Source organism: Netta rufina (assembly GCF_964035555.1).
Source record: "Netta rufina genome assembly, chromosome: 2".
NCBI classification, from domain to species: Eukaryota; Metazoa; Chordata; class Aves; order Anseriformes; family Anatidae; genus Netta; species Netta rufina.
In genome coordinates, this window is record NC_140124.1 from 110,280,412 (window position 1) to 110,299,488 (window position 19,077).

The 19,077-nt window shown below is 40.9% G+C and overlaps 1 protein-coding gene across 4 annotated transcripts in view; it reads right to left on the reverse strand.

The window, feature by feature from the left end:
• TMEM241 (transmembrane protein 241) overlaps positions 1-15,733 on the reverse strand; it is a 46,378-nt gene extending 30,645 nt beyond the window's left edge. For 3 of the 4 annotated variants that reach the window (XR_014618247.1, XM_084282943.1, XM_084282945.1), the window contains exons 1-8: positions 15,622-15,733; positions 14,105-14,151; positions 11,508-11,585; positions 7,379-7,460; positions 4,103-4,180; positions 2,672-2,697; positions 1,488-1,539; positions 569-617 (exon numbers count right to left, since the gene is read on the reverse strand). Coding sequence is in view for 3 of the 4 variants with exons in the window: in XM_084282943.1 (XP_084139069.1) it covers positions 569-617; positions 1,488-1,539; positions 2,672-2,697; positions 4,103-4,180; positions 7,379-7,460; positions 11,508-11,585; positions 14,105-14,151; positions 15,622-15,693 (484 nt within the window). In the remaining variant the exon portion in view is untranslated. The remainder of the gene's footprint in view (positions 1-568; positions 618-1,487; positions 1,540-2,671; positions 2,698-4,102; positions 4,181-7,378; positions 7,461-11,507; positions 11,586-14,104; positions 14,152-15,621) is intronic. The other variant, XM_084282944.1, reaches the window with a different exon arrangement.
• Between the last annotated feature and the right edge of the window lie 3,344 nt (positions 15,734-19,077).

The window sequence follows — 19,077 nt, forward strand, 5'->3', positions numbered from 1 at the left end:
TTTTAGCTTTTCAGGGAAGAATTACTGTTTATCCAAATTAATGTTTAACCTGAAAAAGACAAAATTTAAGCATACAACTACCGACAGGTCATGCAACTCTTTTTTGTTGTTGTTTCTTTGTTTTTAAAAACGCATATGATTGCATCAAAAACACCAACATTTCAACACCCTTCCTCTGGGAGCATATTCCATGATATTTTAGAATACTTTTTATGGGCTTTTAAATGAAACGAGTGTGTGCAATAAAGATATTATTTGTTTTTCTTCATGTTTCTTCTCCCCCCGAGAGAAGCGTCTCTTAGAGGCCAACCATTAAAAACTCCCAGAAAGGCTTAGTGTTGATTAAAACTGTATGTGTGTTTTCTCATCCACAATTAACTGACTGCAGTATCTAGCTTATTCCTTCATTTTCAACACAAAGGCTATAAAAGGAATGCACTTTCTTTGCTGACCTTCTTTATTCTCTTACATCAAAACCCGTAAATATCAATAACTTCACAATAAAGCTGATTTGCTTCTACAACACGTTTACTCTTCAGAAATCTCCTTCCAAAAGAAAATGACTTACCAACACAGATCAAGTGAATTAGGGCCCAGAAATAACCATTTGGATCAAACTGCAATAAAGAACATTTAAGTAAACTGAGGCATGTTCATATAAACATAGGTATTACCATTTCCCTGCAGTTAGCTTCACAAAGCTACGCTACAAGTAAGGAGAAGAAAGTCTAGAGAAGACTCAAGTCCTTTCTGCTCCCCTTAGAAATTTGGCACATACGAGGCATCTATCCTTTTACCCAGGTTCCCAGCCTTGGTGAGGACAGCTCTGTTTCTTTCAGACATAGCCACCATTTTAAACAGCCTGAGACTATGAACTCCAGCCTGTTTACTCTTGTATCACAGCCATTTTTCACTCAGCAGAAAAGTTCACTTCTGGCTGCCCCTGGACATTTGGATTGGCAGTCAGGGAGGGCTGTGGGGATCAGAGGAATACCACTAAGGTCTTGGAAGCGGTGTTCTCTTGCCTCTTTTCTCCTCTCAGCCTCTCCAGCAGCTAAGCAGTCTCTTTCTCCAAGGCTCTCAGGAACTGCAGAGTATCCTGAAAGAACAGTCTATGAAGAGAGCCTACTGTGCTCAATCAATGGGGAAGAAATCAACATTTTTGAGGGGAATTCACCTGGCCTATTTTTGATGTCTGCTTTCAGGGAAGATGGATTATACACCAGAAGTTTCTACTCTGTACCGTAAAGTTATACCAAGGTCTTTTCTGCTACTGGCTTCACTGAAGAGCTCTGTGTGTGCACTGGTCACAGGTTTTTGCCAGGATGCAAACACATTAAAACCAGCAAGATTACAACAAGGCAACAGGCCACACTTACGACTCCTTTGCAGGAATCCTGCCCTAGCTTACAAGTAAAAGCTGCATCCCTTCTATGAGAACAAAGATCAAGGTCAAGCTAGAGCTGTTTTACAAAAACAGAGCTCACCTGTGTGTCAAACAAAGGAAGGCACACTGCTGCTACCAGGAGGAACAGCACACTGTGGGAAAGAGAAAAAAAACAAGACTGAAAGCTTGTACTCCCAGTGAAATATGGACACTTCCACTTGATTTTACAGCGATGCTTTGTTTACTTCATTTTTATTCCATGCATTTAAAAAGCAATTTCTGCCACCAAAATTAATTTTTTCATCAGACACGCTTCATAAATAATAATACAGAACAACGTTGTATAAGAAAAGCAGCACAAAACACCCCTAGTCCGTTGAGCTGGACTAAACAAAACCTTAAACTGTGGCTGAGTCAGGATTTCTACAGGTTACAAGGAAAATGCAGGTGGAAAATTTCTATCGACAATCACTATTAATACTAGTGGATATTTGCTTTTGCAGCTCATTTTCCTGCTTTGCAGGGACACAGAAGACAGAATAAATAAGATTAAAACAAAACAAAACAAAACCTGGTGTCCTTGAAGATAATCCAGTAGTGAAAATAAGGCAGTAAATAAGTCAGTCAGCTAATGGGAACATCAGGGAGGGAGTAGGAAGACAGGGCCTCCAAACACACTAACATATGAACCAAAACCATCCACTCTAAGTACAGCTTAAAGATTACAAAGCACGGAGGACACTTTTTTCAAGAGGAGAGGCAGGAAGAATGAAACTTTTAATACAGGTATAGCCAACTTCTGTTTGTCACTTTATCCCCTTTTTGAAGCCCAGCCAAGATTAAGAAGGTTGTGTATCAGTGCTAACAGAATGATGCTGGATGCCACCCACCTCTTCTTTCTTAGGAAAGGCATTTTTAGCTATTTTCTATCACATCATCTTTTTCTTACTGTTTTATCCACTGTATTATCAAACTTGATTTCCACCTCCTTTTCAAAAACATTCTTACAATCACTGCTATGTTACTCAGGAAGATTACCCTTCTAGCTATTTTTATTATTTATAATGAGAAAAAAAGGAAAAAAAAAAAAAGATCTATTTAAGCAATTGTTAAAAAAAATCGTTTCAAAAACATTTAATTACTTCTGTTGCAATTCAGACTCACTGCCTACAGGAATGTGTCTTAATATTCTTCATTGTTTTGATGTGCTACTGTCTGAAACAAATAGAGAAGCTGGAGCCAAAGCAAGTCTGAATCTGAATCTGAGCAGTTTTTAAAACTTACCTACACACTTTCAGATGAGAGGTCTGCTGTAGAAAAGAACAAATGATTAAAAAATTAATCCATGTGATCACAGATGATCTTCCTGCACCAAACACATTAAAAAGCCACTGAACACTCAACAATCCATTATGTTTGAGTACTGCTTAGCAAATTTGTTTTGAAAAAAAAAAAATTAAAAAATAGAACAAGGATTACAGATTAGCCTACTCCCTTTTTCTTTTTTAATTATTATTTTTAGGTTATTTACTAGTAAGTATACCTAAAGTCAGTCGCTCACTTAATACCTGATCCTCACTCACATCTTGAAGTATACCAAAACTGCATTTTGTATGCACTCAAATATTAAGTATCATTAATTAATTAGGTATCATTCAAAACAAACCAGTCTTGGTCTAAATTCATGAGTTTTCCAATCCCCTGGGCCAAAATTGTTCCCCAGAAGACTCCTAGCAAGACCTGTGTTTACATTATCCATCCCCATCATGCTTCTGTTTTCAAAGACATGAAATATAAGCATGTGAGCTAGAAGAAAAAGATAAAAACACTTTGGCAGGGACACTAGACAGGGAAATACGCCACAGGGACATGCCATGATATACCTTATTATACCTTTCAGACCTCTTCAGCTTGTTACAAATAGCAAACATCAGCCATTTATTTGTCTTCTATATGCACAGCAGAGGTAATGAAGGGAAGATAATTTCCACTGCAAGCCATAGGCCATTGCAGAAATGATTTTGTGATTTCCCAGTGCTACCTCACACAGCAGCTCTCTGCTTTTACAATTAAAAAAGCATTTCATTGCCTAAAAAGAAAAATCTCCTGTAGTGTAGCTGAAGAGACAAAAAAAGATTCTCTTATTAAAGTAAGCAGGAATTGTCCAATTGTTCCAATACTTTAACAGGTATTGGAACAGATCCTCAAGCACCCAGAAAGAAATCCAAAAATGCATTGTTTGTCCAAAATTTCACGTGGAGATGTGATCTATCGAAGGGTTACAGTAAACAGAATTAGATTAGGTGAGCGAGCAGTCACTAGTGGGGTTCCCTGTGGCTCCATTTTAGGGCCAGTTCTCTTCAATGTTTTCATAAATGACTGGGGGATGAGAGGCTGGAGAACAGCCCTTAGCTCAAACGATGAAATTCTTACATATGGCATGAGAGAGATGGGACCAAGCCAGTCTTTGAAACGCAGATCAAGCCATCAATATGCACTTGCAGTCTTTCATCAACTAAAGAGGAAATTAAAACATCGATATAGATACTTGTCAACAGCAAATCTCTCTCTGGGACTCATTAGGGACTTGCTATCACAGCGAGAGCAGAAAAGCACTCAGCAGTAATGCCTATATAAAAAGAAATGAGGTGCTTTGTTATAGGGCAGTTATATCACCGGAGGTGCCTTGAATACCTCAATTAATAGACCAATTACCTCTTTCTGCACAAACTTCTGGAAGCCACAGGTGATGACTTCTGCCGCGTTCTGTATGGCGAGGAACACTGGAATTGGCTGCCGTTGGGAGAGAGAAAAAAAAAGGCCTGAATCAACTCAAAACAGTCACCAGCATAGGAATGGGTGCTCCTCTTAGGGCTACCTGCCCCAGGGTTTTGTGTTGCTTGTTTTTAAATCGTAAACCCACGTCACGTCTCCCAAAAGGGACTTAGTCCCATTCCAAGAGCACGATCACTTCTCCCACTTTTGAGTGCTCGGTCTGCGTGCTCATACAGAGCTACCACTGCAAGCTTTGCCACGGGTTTTGCCTCTCAATTCCTGTACCCACAGCCTCCACAGCAAACCCTTCTCATTAGTTTTCCCCTCTCTGTCTGCGGGTACTAAGAATACAGTGTTACTCCTAGCAACAAAACCACCAGGAAGATTATTTTCGGCAATTGCTTTCTGTTCCTGCTAGGAAGAGCTGCCAGAAATTAGGGTGGAAATGTAATAGTTCACACACGCGTGATGCTGAAATTATATCCAAGGAGGCATCTGGCCACCATCCCAATATGAAATCATTAAGCAACAAACCCCAGCGATAACAATAATGAGTAAGACACCATCGCCCCGGGCAAAACCAACTTGAATTAGTGGTTCCTAACACTTCCTCCAAATCAGATCCATGGTCTCTCAGCCAGGCGAAACAGAAGCAACTCTCTGCTCCAATTAAGATAACCTGAAGACTAAAGCAGTTGTAGGAAGCAGTATTTCCCTTCTTATGGGTAGTATTTAAATCATGAGTAGAGAATGAGTTAATTTCTCAGTGATGCCCTTGCCTTGTAAGGATCATACAGCAAGCACCTCCTTGTCTTGACTTTGTGATCAGAAATCTGTATTTGCTGTATTTTTCTTTTCTTTCCCGTAAAGCTGGATAAGGATCACTAAATAAACATTGAAAGCCGTGATGACAACTGGGGTGGATCCATAAACACAGCAGTTTCACCAAGGTAACTCTTAACACCTCTAAATTAGCCAGGAATGAAAAATCACACATGAATTTGTCAGCTCCTGCTTCACCCTTTCCGAAAACCAGTTCTCACCCCTGGTGCTGGACAGCTAAGCACAATAAAGCAGAATTATCTAACAGACGCATCCTGAGCCTGACACGATAGGAAATACAAGTAACTATAAAGAAATAACCATACGCAAGGCCAGCTGACAGCAAAATTTACATTATTCCTTTTGTGAAGCCAATTTGTTGGGTTTTTCTTTCCTCCCTCTCCCCTTTTGGCTCCACTTTTGGCTCCTCCGTGTGCGTTTCGGAGCCAGCAATGGCTCCAGTTTGCCTAGCCCTGTTAACCTTCTCCATATGTCTGCTGCCTTTGAAGTGACTTTCTTTAATTCGTGAGTGGACTTAACGCTAACAAAGAGAAAGGTTTACTCGTTGGACAGGCAGGGTGAACAGGCTCCATCCAAACCTCCCCTCGCAGTTCTGCATACTTCTGCTACTGCATCACAGTCCGGAGCTAAGCAGCCCTCCTCCAGCCCTGAGCTCTTGGGCAGGAGAACTGCCAGCGACCCTCAGGAGAGGCACAAATAGAGACTATATTACAGCCCTGGCAGTACACAGGAGTGTTTGAAAGTGGGCATCCCTGGATTTGGTCCAAAAAGTTCACGTAATTTCCACTTTGGAAACAAACCCGCTTCATTCAAGTACACTTGTGAGGCGCGCCGTTCTGGTACAAGGACTGGGAGAGTGCATTTTTCTTCTCATCATGTCATAAAGCTGTTGTAGGCAAAGTCACTGTAAATAAAGCTGGCACGTATTGAATTTAGGACCAGTACAAGGAACTATATACTAGTTATGGCCTAAATCTACCCATCTTTCTTCCTAAAATGGCCACAGAATTAGGCCTCAAAACCCTCATCCATGAACAAAAAGCCATGCAGAAATGGGAGATGCTCCCGATGATCGGTTTGGGATAAAAATCAAAAAAAACATTCACAGGCCCTCTGCCACTCCAGTGCATCTCACTACAGAATGACCAGGGAGCAGGGAAGGCATGAAAATGATGTAATTTACGGGACTGTGAAAGAAGAAATAGCCAGAGAGGATAGGATTCGGGCCTCCTCCACCTCCCAGGTGAGCAGGCAGAAAAGGTGCTGCTGCTGAGGCTTTATTTCTGTTTCCAGGCAGCTCTCTACTTAGAGATCTTTGCTGGGTTTGCACCAGGGAAGCCCCATGGAAGTCGCTTTGCCAAGGAAGCAGGAGGAAGTAAATGCAGTCACGATGAGAGAGAGCTAATCTGGAGGCACGTGGCTTCTGAGCACACAGCCAGGCTTTAACAAAGATCACAGGGGTCTAAGATGAGACCCACGGCACTGGTAAGAGGACAGAGACCATCTGGCACTTTCTGCCCTGCCTCTCCACTGGGATATTTGTAGGACGTTTACCACAAGCAGAATCTTGTCCAAAAAGAATGCCCTTTTGATCCTTTTTGGGGTTTAGGAGTTGGTAGGAGTGAGCTGGCTCTGGAAATCAAACCAAGGTGTAATGACAGAAGAGGACTAGAGGAGAATCTGGTCCTGCAGACGTATTTCTTGCAGAAACAGCAGTAAAACATTGCTTTAAAAAAAAAATAAATAACATCACGTTTACTTTTTTGAGAAACACTGGCTCCCTTACGTAAAAGGCAGTCAACTTCAATGAAAGCAGGTTTGATATCCCCTGAATAAACATTTGCTAGGTTATTGTGATTGAAATGGATCAGCAGCCCAATGTCTCTAACCACTCCCATAATCTCTTCCGGACTTTCAATTTATTTTCTCAAATCTTGTAAAGCCTCAAAGCCTCTCACTGAAATAGTTTTCATCCTCCTCCTGGAAGCATTTCCCACAGACGTGTCCCATTCACCCTTTTGCAAAGATACAGCTAATAATTTCTGTAACTTCTTCCCTGTTTGCACAGTTCAGACTACCAAGGATCTGTCTGCAAAACCTGGAATATTTTGGAGAGATGCTGAGTTCTTCAGACTGTCAGAGAGACCACGGAAAGGTGAAGGTATTTTATGGTTTTTATTACTGCTTTACACTTTGTAGGACTGGATTGCTGCCCTAGGACCATTAACAGATTCCATATTATTTGAACTCCTCCTCCCTTCTTTCCCCCCAACCCAAGAACATCATTAAACACCTCGTATGAAGGAAACATTGTTTGCTCAAAAAAGTCGAGGCAGTCAGTAATGAACTGACTTCTACTCATGCATTTCTTACCAATCTAGATAGTGCCCTAGAGCCAGCGTAAATAATGCCCACAAAAAGCACTGAAGCAGGCAGCCATGACAGGATTTCAGACCTGTGAAAACAATTAGAATTGCATTACTTCACCACATTCTGCTTACGTGCAGCCAGCAACACCTACTTGCAAGGAATATTAGATATATATATATATTCAGAAATGTGCATATTAAATTTATTGTCTGATTGTTCAATATTCCTCCCACTTACTAAAGAAGGCCCTGAGACAGAAATGAACCACTTCATCTAATCCCAGCTAGCCAGGATTTCTGCTAGTTCTTTTCTTGTCCTTTTTCCTTGGCTGCTCTCCTACAAAAAAAAAAATTATTTCATAGCAATTGCTCCTGTTGGTTTTAAGGGAGAGCAATTCCATTTCAGTAAGATCCTTGATACACTGTAAAAGGAAGAAAAAAACCTGACAAATGAAGGCATAAAATGGCGCACTTGCACAGACAGCACACATTTTCACTATGTACAAATACACTTGCCCACCCACACGTTCGTTTCTCAGCCAGATTTACGACGAGATCCTTCCTCAAGATCAGATTGTCTCTGTGGGAGCCTGTCTCTTGAGATTTCCTAATGATACTCCTTTGACTAAGCCAAACTCCTAGAGGCAGTTTGACAATTAATGGAGGAATGAAATCATCGCAGATTGATCCGGTGCTGTTTTGTGGGTTTTTGTTAAGTCTTCGTTGTGGCAGTCGGGTCAGGTCTCAGTTTTGAGAAGGGGCTTCAGAATTTGCAGCCTTCCTTTTTTGATCTCGGTACTTCAGGAAAAAAATGAATCAGGTAGGGGGTAAACTTCAGAGAGAATAATATACGTTTTTGAGCAAGGGAGGAAAAAAGTGATAGCAATTTAAAGGACTAAATCAGAGGTTTCCCAGGACTGAAGACAATGTTACCTTCATTCACTCGTCCTAAACCTTGAATTAAAGGCAGAGTTTTAACACGTAATTCTGTTTCTTTAAAATTAAGGCAAATTATTTGCAATTCATCAGCTTGGATTATGCTTCCAACTAGCATATAAGAGTCAAAATAGAGTTACCACTGTAGCAACACACTTCATTAAATACCAAAAAACAGACAAATAAAGGTAAAAAAAAAAAACAAAAAAAAAACAGTCTAAACGAAGATCCATCATGCCCAAGGATTTCTATAAGCTTTAAGACAAGGAAAAAAAAAAAAAAGTGTTTCCTTTCTTTATATAATTTTCCAATATATTTGATTAAAAAAAAATAAAATGACAACAGCGTAACAAAACATGGTCTTTATGTCCTTCTACTGGCATAAACATTTGCTGTTTTTTTTTTTCCTCCGGTTGTCATCATCATTTTTATTGAGAATCTGTGCCTTCTAAGCACAATTCAACTGGAATTTCACTAAGACCAGGATTTAAAACTGTCATACCTCACTGCCAACGATTTCACATCACCCAAAAAATTGAATGGGCATGAATTCAAGAAAGAAGGAAGGGAAGAAGAGAAATGAAGGGCTGGGAAGAAGGAACACAAGCTGAAAACTGAATTTCCATTTAGAGCATCAAAATGCTGCTCTTTCATGTTCCCCACCACTAAATTCTAGGTATGCGAAATATGTCTCCATTTCCAGTGCAGCACTGTGAAGTGCAATGGAAAAGGCCTTCAGATCCTTTTCCCAGGATGTGAAAAGAGAGTTTTATGCTGCCAAGTGGGAATTTCAGGACCGAAAAAGAATGCGTGCATGTTTGATGTAATGTGTCAGCACCAACGATCTGTCCTGCATGCAAACCAGTTGGTAGTTTCCTTTGCTGGCAATGCAGCCACGTACGTGCAGAGCCGGCGAGCTCAGTGACGTGAAAGAACTGACGGGTTTGTGGTTGTGGGGCCAGATCCAAAGCCCACTGAAGTCAACGAGCAGTTTCCCTGAAACCATTCTTTGAAGCTTTGGTTTAAGCAAGGCTCTGAGTTCTTTTGGATACAAGTGTTGCAGACAATCACTATTCACCCTGTAGAAGCAGCAATGACAGCCAGCATCTCTTGCAGTACTGAAGAGAAGCATATGAAAAAATAAAACCAAGGAGAAATTACTCTAAATAATATGTTTAATGGAACTGAGGACCTGTTTTTATTTGCTTTATTGCGAATACAGTATTCCTGACTTTGTCATATCCTTCAGACAAAGGGCAGTGATCTCTATGTAATAAAATAATTCTTCTGAAATACTTTGAGATAACCAGAACTGGCTCAGAAAGCACGAGATCAGCCTTCAGAACAAAAATATTCAAGACTTTGTAGAAACACACAGATGGGTAGCAGTTTGGTATTTCCAGTATGAGAAGACTGATGACTGGGTATATTGGTTTTAAATACCCTACATGTACATACACAAAATAGATCCAGAGAGCAATATTCTTCAAGAGAGGGGATAAAAAAAAATGTCCTTTCCAGACCACTGGGAGAATATCTTTGCAGGGGAAAGGACCTTGAGAGGAACCAGCAGGCAGAAGCTCTGAAGCACTATGGGTTGTTTTTTTGTTTTGTTTTGTTTTGTTTTTTTTAAATAGAGGAGATCTATGCTACAAGTTCAGTTCAGCAAAGCATGCACTTAATTCTTCTGAAGAAAGATTTAAATTCACACCTAAGTGCTCAGCTGAATTACAGCTAAAACACATCATTGAATTCTGGTCATTTCATTTGGTCTGCAGCTGATACAAAATGCACCTTCTGGAAAACTACAAGAAAGCTTTCTCAAGGTTTGTTTAAATCGGTTTCCCTAGTGTATGCTGACATCTAGTGGCGTCTCGACTTTTTTACTTTCTTGATTTAAAGCAGAAGTAATTTCTCATCTAGTGATGAAAGGATGAATGAAAAAGGACATTACTGATGGCTGTATTCCTTTGTCCTTCATGCTGTACTGTGGAGACAAAACATGCACAAACAATAGATGCATCTGATAACAATATGTATCAGTAACTGTTACTAAAGCGAAGATTGGAACCTAATCCCGCTTCAACCAGCATCAATGACAGCTTTCAGCACCAATATCATTTTATCTAAACAGAAAGATAAAAGATAGGAAGTTAAATTTTGTTCCCATTTACAACTTTGCTTAGGTTTCAGGGGTGATGTAGTCACTTGCACACAGGAGAAAAAAAAAAGAGCTTAGCCTGGTTCTTCTCACACACATACACACAGAAGATTTCATTCTAAATGAGTAGCTTCAGTTTTGCAAATCAACTGCTTGTATCCCAGACATTTATCAGCTCTCATTTGCTAATACAGAATCACTGATTAAAAAAAACAAGTGAACTCTGGTAGTCATCTAGCCTGATACTCTAGCTTCAGATTTAAGCCACGTTGTTCAGGTCATTCACTATTTTTTTTTTAATATCTCCAGTGATGAGGATTCAACAATTTCTGTAGGTAAGCCATCTTATAAATCATGACATTTTGTGAAATATAAAGGATGTGTCACATTCCATAGTATGGAAAGGATCTTGACAAAGTACAGTATTTTGGGTGACTTCTAATTTGAGCCACACTCAGTTCAAGAAGATGATCTCGATCCAACAAAGCACGTTTGAATTTGGAGTTTGATTATTATACCAACCCTGTGCACTGCAATGGCTACTCTTGCCATGCATTTATGAATACAGGAGGTACACGTAAAGGTGTGTCCCATGAATGAGAATCATACACCTCTTACAGAGGAAAAGGCAGATTAGATTTTCTGACTCCACTGCAGTTAGATTTTAGGAAAGGGGGCTTTTAACTGATATTACTGAGGTTTCTCTTATGGTACTTTTATAATAATCCAGGGAGGAGATGCAGACAAATGCTTGGATAAATTAGCTTGTAGTCTTCTCTAATGGCTTCCTTGTTTCATTATCTTACCAAATGTTAAACTGAATCCACTTAATATTAGTAATCTGTTGAACTGTATGTCCTTGAACATTTGTTAGACTGAAACACAAGACCTCACCTATCCTTGTGAGGCAGAACGCACAGACACATGCGCAGTCTTATGTTTTTAACAAGTTAGCAACTTCCACAACCAACTAAACCACGCTGTAACACAACTACAGATAATAAGCATTTATCAGATACTGAAAACCCCACAGTACCTTGAGCACAAGCTTATTTCCACCCAGCCCAACTTCCAGGAGATATGAAGCAGAAGTCCACCGACTAACGTCTGCCACCTGAAAGAGAAACAAACATTATCTCTAAGTTGTTTGTCTTTTTTAACTCTGTGGAGCATGATTTCTTGATCCCTAAAACTTCTCAGAGCACACCCAGGACTACAGTTATTACCATTTCTCCAGGTTATCTGGGATGGCACTATTCCTCTTTGAATCTTTCATTTTCTGGACCTTTATTTCCTCCAGTTTTTCCTATTACTCTGGTGCTTCCAACCTCATGTTTCAAATGTTTTATAAAGGACCATCTACCAAGATTACCTTAGTCATGTTACCCATTTTACCGTTTCTCCCAAAACAAGATTAACAATCATAATAGTGTCATTATAACCATGATAATCTAAAGATGCAAGCGAGGCAAGGTTTGTGACAAGAGAGAGATAGCTGTTCATACATAAACTGTCATTGTTAGAGCAAATCAACATGATTTCAGAACTCAGACTGACTTCAGCTGGATGAACCAATAAGCCCCAAGGACGAAGCGTGCAGTCCTGATAATTTCAAGCATGAGCTTTATGACTTTTCATTGTTATTCATGCTGGGCCTAGATTGCACACTCCATAGAACACGGATGGCATGTTTGCCCTGCATCTTGTGCAGCAAGCACCAACTAAAGTGTCATCAACAATCAAATCATTATGCTGCAGGAGCTTCTGCTTCAGAGCATCTAGAGAAAACATCTTCACAGACAGATAACTGCATATAAACCACAACACTGTTACACACCTTTTCGAAGAGAAAATCACAATTACACATGTTCTGAATCAACTTACCTATCTAATAATTTATCCTAGCACAAAGATATTCCTTACTGTACTACAGAAGTAGCATGTGAGGCCTTAGCAATGGCTGCAGGTTAAAATGAGTACTGGTGCACAGTGCATTTTTTTTAAGCTGTAAAATAACTGATCAGCTTCCTTCTTCAGGCTAGTGGTTTACAGAGAGGTGTTTCTTGGGTGAAAATACTTGAGCATTTAACACATGACAGATACTGCACAACAGCATTAAGTCACATTAACAGGTATAGAAATGGGTTTATTGATTATTCCCATTCACTCCGATAAGCAATTATTTTAAAAATCTTTCATGCACACATAAATTGACAATTGTTTGCTATATGCAGCATTACTTACAATTAAACCTTGTTAGAGCAGACATTGTCCTTAAACATATGATGAAGGTTCAACACTGCTATCACAGCTCACTTCACCTTTTTCAGATGTGAGACTTTTCAGAGCTTAAAAGCCAGATTCCCCTCTTGTTTGCTGCAGGCTTGATCATGCTCTATATTCCAAACCACCGACGAATTCGCGTCAACTTTACATGAAGAATTTTATATCATCTCATATTTTGAAGGACGGAATTTGAAGCTTGTAATAATTTCCTATCCTCAGCACTACTGTCATATTCTCTTATATTGTAGAGGGAACAAAAGCCACGTCAACAAACAGTAATGACATGAAGTGGGCCTAACACTCTTGCCCCTCTGTTCACCTACCTTAGCACTAAATGAAAGCATGCCTGAGTCACTTAACTTTCAAGGAATGGTCACTTTTAAAAAGCAGAATTACTAAGATGCATCTCAGATGCATTTCCAAATAACAGGAAAAAGGAAGTAACTGTGGTAACACAGATACCATGAAGCAATTCCTTGTCATTGAGCATATGGTTTCTTACTGTTGACTTTCCACACTCACGTTTGACATACATTACACAAGATCCTTTCCCCATATGCTAAAAGCCTTGTCCAGGAGCCTGTGTGTTTACTGAAGGAAGCATTCATTGTGTATGGAGCTGAGTATACTCAGAGAAAATGGAGTTTGCCAGGTGAATTATTCCTAGAGTCAGTTACAGCTGCAAGTCAGGCAAAAATGCTTTCCAACAGTAAAGGAATTAAAGATATTCAACATCTGCAGATTTTACCAGTGTCTCAAAAGAACGAAAGGGAGAAGTCTTGAATGTAAGAGGAGAGAATTTCACTAACTGTCTCACAAATTATTAACAGTACTGATGGTCTATGAATACTTGGCAAGGCATTAAATTTTTCATTACTGTCATTAAGGTATCATAAGGACTACACAGCTAATACACAGCTACAACAAATGCCAAGCATGAAAATAAGCAGCACTGTATTTGTGTATGCCCAAAGATGGGTTTAAGGTCAGTTTTCACTAGCACAATAAAAAAAGAATACACCAAATCTGCCTGTTATCCATGAGAGCCATACCCCATGAAGACGGGCTATACTATGATTACTACTTTTCTATGCTAAAGCATAAAACTTCCATGAAAAAAAAGAAATTATGGGGTCTCTGTATCCTAATTACATTACCGTCATTATGTTTAAAAGTTAACCAAGACAAATTAATGTCTGTTTTACCAAGATTTCATGAAGTTCGTTCTCTAGACAGCAACAGCCAGTAACAGCATGAAGTACCCAAGTTGGCTTCAGCATGGAACAGCAGGACATTTACCCATTAAAGTCATTTTTCAAACGATTGTATTCTTAAAATGGTACTTACCCTTGAAAAAGGGTAGGGTAGGTAAATTTCAGGACAGACAGGACATACTGGAAAACAAACACCAAATTAATGGACGTCAAACATCCACGGAGCTATAACATTAACAAGCGATTACAAGAGCAACAAAATACAAGAAGCCCCTACTGAAATAGAGAAACATTAAAAAAAAAAAAAAAAAAGACACAGTCTGAACATTCTCTGTAACTTCTTTTCCTGTGTCAGAACTGCTGGATGTTCCCCCAGTCACTGTGGAAGGCAGTAGACACTGAAGTTCGCGAGGCACAGAGCAGACACACTGAACACTGGAGAGAAGGATGCCTACCGAGTTGCTCTTTTACTTGCTGAGCACACGGCACACCTTGCACTGAATGGGAAAAGGACGTACAGGAACAAAAAGATACGAGGACTTGTCCGTTAAAATCATATCATACCACAGAGGCAAGCTTTGGCAGGATTAAGACGGCTAACTTTGAGATAATTTTCTCCTGATGATTAATCCATCTGTACCTAACGCTGCTCACTCAGTTTTGTGTAAAACATGAAGTAGTCCATAAAGCCCTTTGGAGATGTAATATACTGCACAGATGTGGAAGCAGGCTTTGTGTCTTTGCTTTAGCATGCTTTGTTAGGGTCCCTGCATATGGATGTTGGCGTTTTTTCCCCACATACATATGCATCTCTGAGACAGAAATGCATTGGCCTTTCCATACGTAAACCAGGATCTAACAACTACGTGCAATAAAGAAGAAGGACACTATCTGTGCACAGGAGAAGAACGACTGGAGCTTCCTCAGTAGAAAGGAAAGGGACCTTCAGGAGCTCCCTCCAGGAGCCAGCACCAGTTGTCAATGAACACGAGATGCCGAAAGCTTTCAGCAGAGACAAAACCACACTGAGCACTTGGCAAAGTCGCTTTTAGAGGTGGTGGCAGCGTGTTACTGAGAAACTGGCATCAATACACACAGAGATAAGGCACGTTGGCTCACAAGGGGTTGTGTTAGGCACAGATTTGCCAGAAGTAGCAATTGGTTTTTAAATCGGGAGGGCGTAACTGTGCAAGTCCATACCCCCGCTTCCATTTATATACCATCTGGGGAAAATGGAAGGTGTATATTCTGATTATCTTCACCCTCATTATGTTAAAACCTACTCAAAAGTTTGAAAACAGAGGCCCTACATCAAAGCTCTTCCAGCTTCCTCCGAGTTAAGCCAAGCATCTTTTCCAACACAGGAGGCAGCCTGGCAGCTGCTGCAGCCCCTTTTTGTTTCCCCAGCCAACACCCCTCAATCAGCAGATTTGGTAGGAGCAACATCTCCTCCTAGGAGCTCTGTTTCACCTCTGGACCCCGATCTACCTCTACCTAGCACGGCTGCCCGACTCTACCACCCCTCGCCCCCCATTTTGTGAGGCGAAGGGGCCGGGATCCGGGCCGCCAGCCGCCACGCGTCCCGGGGCCCCGGCTTCAGCCACCGCCGCCTCCCCGGTCTCTCCGGGCTCCCCTTGCGGAGCAGCTCACCTTGTTGGTGAAGCAGGACGCCAGGTAGAAGAGGCAAAAAGCCAGCCCGCCCGCCGGCCGCTTCAGGTACATCGGGCACCAGCCCCGCCGCCCTCGGCGGCCATGGCGGGGCAAGGGCCGCTCCCCGCCGCGCCTCCTCCTGAAGGGGGCGAGGCCGCCATGAGCGGGGCGGCGCGGAGCGGGGCTGGGCCCCGCCGGGGGAATGTGGGCACGGCTCCTCGGCTAGCCGGGTGTCACCGGCCCTAATTGCACCCGAGTTCATGTAGATGGCATCCGGAGCGATGCGGGGATAGAAGGAAACGCAGGCTTGGATCAAAATGGAAGAGACTGCGCGGCGAGCGGAGACCAGAACCCCTCACTCTGTATTCTGTATTCTCCGCTGCTTTGCACTAACAGAAATTGCAAGCTTATTATGACAAACTTTCCTTCTGATAATTGCCATTCCTTGCACTTAAGGAATACACTCCTTCTGTGACACCTCTGGGCTCACAGAGATGCAGCCCAGAGACAAAATTTGCCTCCGCTCCCCACTTCTTCCAGCTTCAAACATCACACCTACAAATATACTATTAAACGTATCAGCCCACCTTTTTGCCCGTGTTTGGCTAAATTGAAGCTGAATGGAGGTGTGATCTGTGGGATTTTCTCTTTCAGTGTTGTGTGTGGAATGAAAAGCACAACTTCTGAGGAAAACAACGACGACAACATGTTACAGATAGAATTACATGTTGTGTTCTTGACCTGCTTGGTTTGTAGTCATCCCTGTGATGACAAACTGAGAGCATCATCAAGAGAAATTAACATCTGTACTTAGGGAATATGTGATAAGATTTTTTTTTTGCTTTAAAAAATAAACTGTTTTTGCTAGTGTGCATTTAACTTGAGGATTTGACAAACATGAAATATTCAAAAAACTCCTACTTTGCAACACAAATTTCCTTTCCAGATTTCTAAATATCCAAGTGGCTTTCCAGTAAAAATAGGAAGAAAAAAAAAAAAAAGACTTCTCATTTATGTGGTGAAAAATTAATCATTTGGGGTACTTTTCAGTGAAGAAAAGCTAACAAATCTTTTGGGACTTCTTTTATTGTAAACCAGAAAAAAAGCAGAATAATGTTTCTTATATCTGCAGTTACAGGACACATTCCAGAAAACAGTTAAGAAAACAGCCATTTTGTTGGGAAAAAAAAAATAAATAAATCTTAACAAGCATACATTTCTTCCTTTGTATTTAATTTTAGCTGTAATATTTGACCATTATGTTTGTTCAATGACAAGCTCTGTGGTAAAATACATTATGTGAATGCTCAATGTGAGATATTTGTGTGTTCTCTGCCTTCGGCAGCTCGAGATATTTAACGGTAAGTCATTTCACAAACTGTAGCCTGTATTGCTTAACTTACACTGTTGGGAGATACTCATTTATTGAACCTCCCTAGAGAAAAAAAAAAAAAAAAGTAGCAAATAATTGCAAACAGCTAGATTTTACAGCAGTACTTATGCACAGCGGTGACGTGTAAAGTATAAATACCCCAGGGAGGCAGAGAAGCAGTGGATGACGCGTCCTACCTAGTCCTGGGCGTTCTTGTATCACATCACAGGTCAGCCGTGCTCTTGCCTGATCAGCAGTGCCCTACCTGTGCTGTTCTCATCTTGACTTTGCTCACGTAATGCAAAGTACAGGGTCTCTCTGTACATGTGCACCCTGTTTTTGAAGAAAGCAGCACAAATAAGGAAGTGGTGAGCATGGCCTAAAGTGGAGAGGGAGAAGGGAAACTAACAGGTAGAGCAAGGGCAAATCCGCCCCATGGTATGAGCCCGTCTAACCTGCTAAGTTGAGCCTCGAAAGGCAAAGTCAGAGCTCAAGGGCCTCACAGCCCCCACTGCTCCAAGACAAATGCAAACACTTTGGTCCATGAAACGCAATCCTGTGTGGTTTGTAAGGAGCTGGCCCGAAAGAGACATCTGATTTCTTGTGCTGAAAGGTTTGGTCCATCCTGGACAGCAGTGATCTCTCACATGCCACAGTAACAGATGCAATGGACATGATTGTGTAGATGATAAAGCGTTTCCATTTCACAGATCTTGTGTTCAAGAGCTCTGAAAATCAGTAAGCAGACAAATATGTTTGCATTGTGCCATAAATTCAGCCTGTAAGGCTTTAAGAAAGAATAAGAAAAGCTTACTTGGATCTACAAAGACTGATGTAAGCGTGTGAGAAGAATAACTTTTACTTTTTAATTTAGTGGAGTGTAGTTTTCATACAAAATATTACATTGATATCTCTCTTCATGTTTCTTGAGGTGTTTTTTATTAAAACTGGGAGATTTGGGCAAAGATGTGTTTTCCTAGAGAAAACTGCAGAGGCAGATTTGAACTACTGTAAATCATTTAAAGCATGGGATAAAGAATGAAGATAAAAAATGCTGCCAATGTTGTTTATCATAACTAACTTGAGTTACATATTCAGTAGTTGCTAAACAGCTTTAGAAATGTTTTGAGTAGCATGAAGGGAAGTTTCTGGTCTATCTAGATTTTAACTTTTTTCTTTTCTTTTCTTTTCTTTTCTTTTCTTTTCTTTTCTTTTCTTTTCTTTTCTTTTCTTTTCTTTTCTTTTCTTTTCTTTTCTTTTCTTTTCTTTTCTTTTCTTTTCTTTTCTTTTCTTTTCTTTTATTTATTTTTTTCCAGGAGATGTGAATGTGTGGCAAATGATTTTGTTTACATGTGATTTTACATAGCATTTCTTCTTTGTGCAATTTAGTTCAAAACTTGATCCATTCATTTAAGGGGTCATGGGATCGAGGTCTCAACCATGTAATATTCATTTGAGGAGGGCTTTGATTCCTTTATTAGACTGCAGAACTGAAGAATGTGAAAAAGACTTATTTCTGAAAAATAAAAGCGGAATAAAAGACGTAAGAATATGAAGTCATTATTAATTTTTGTTTGTTTGTTTGTTTTTTGTTTTGTTTGTTTGTTTTTTTGAGGACTTCCAGCCTCAGTGGTTGTCAACAGGTCGCCTTGGTGATTGTGACACCCGACATCGTCGCTGGTGGCTAATGACGGCTCAGATGAACTCTGGCCGGCAACGCCGATTCTCCACGCCTGAGTCAAGGCAAGTGGCGGCTGCTGGGGCTGGCCTGGCAGCCACATCACGGGGAGCTTCTCCACACAGGGGGCTGCGAGACCCCTTCCTATCTCGCCCACCTCATAACCAGGCTGGTTCCTGGTTATCCAGGGGCTGGGGCCATGCCCCTGAGGGCCAGCAGCGAGCCAGACCTGAGGGGCTGCCGGGCATCGCTTTGCTGCTGGCTCCAGCAGGCACAGGGGGTGGCTGTGTGGCAGCAAAATGCCCCTGGCCTGACAGGAGGACATGTTAACCCCGTATGATTTTCCAGGTAAACGTTGCGTTTGCCATGGGGGTGTAACAGGTGGAGGATCGCAGAGGAGCCATTT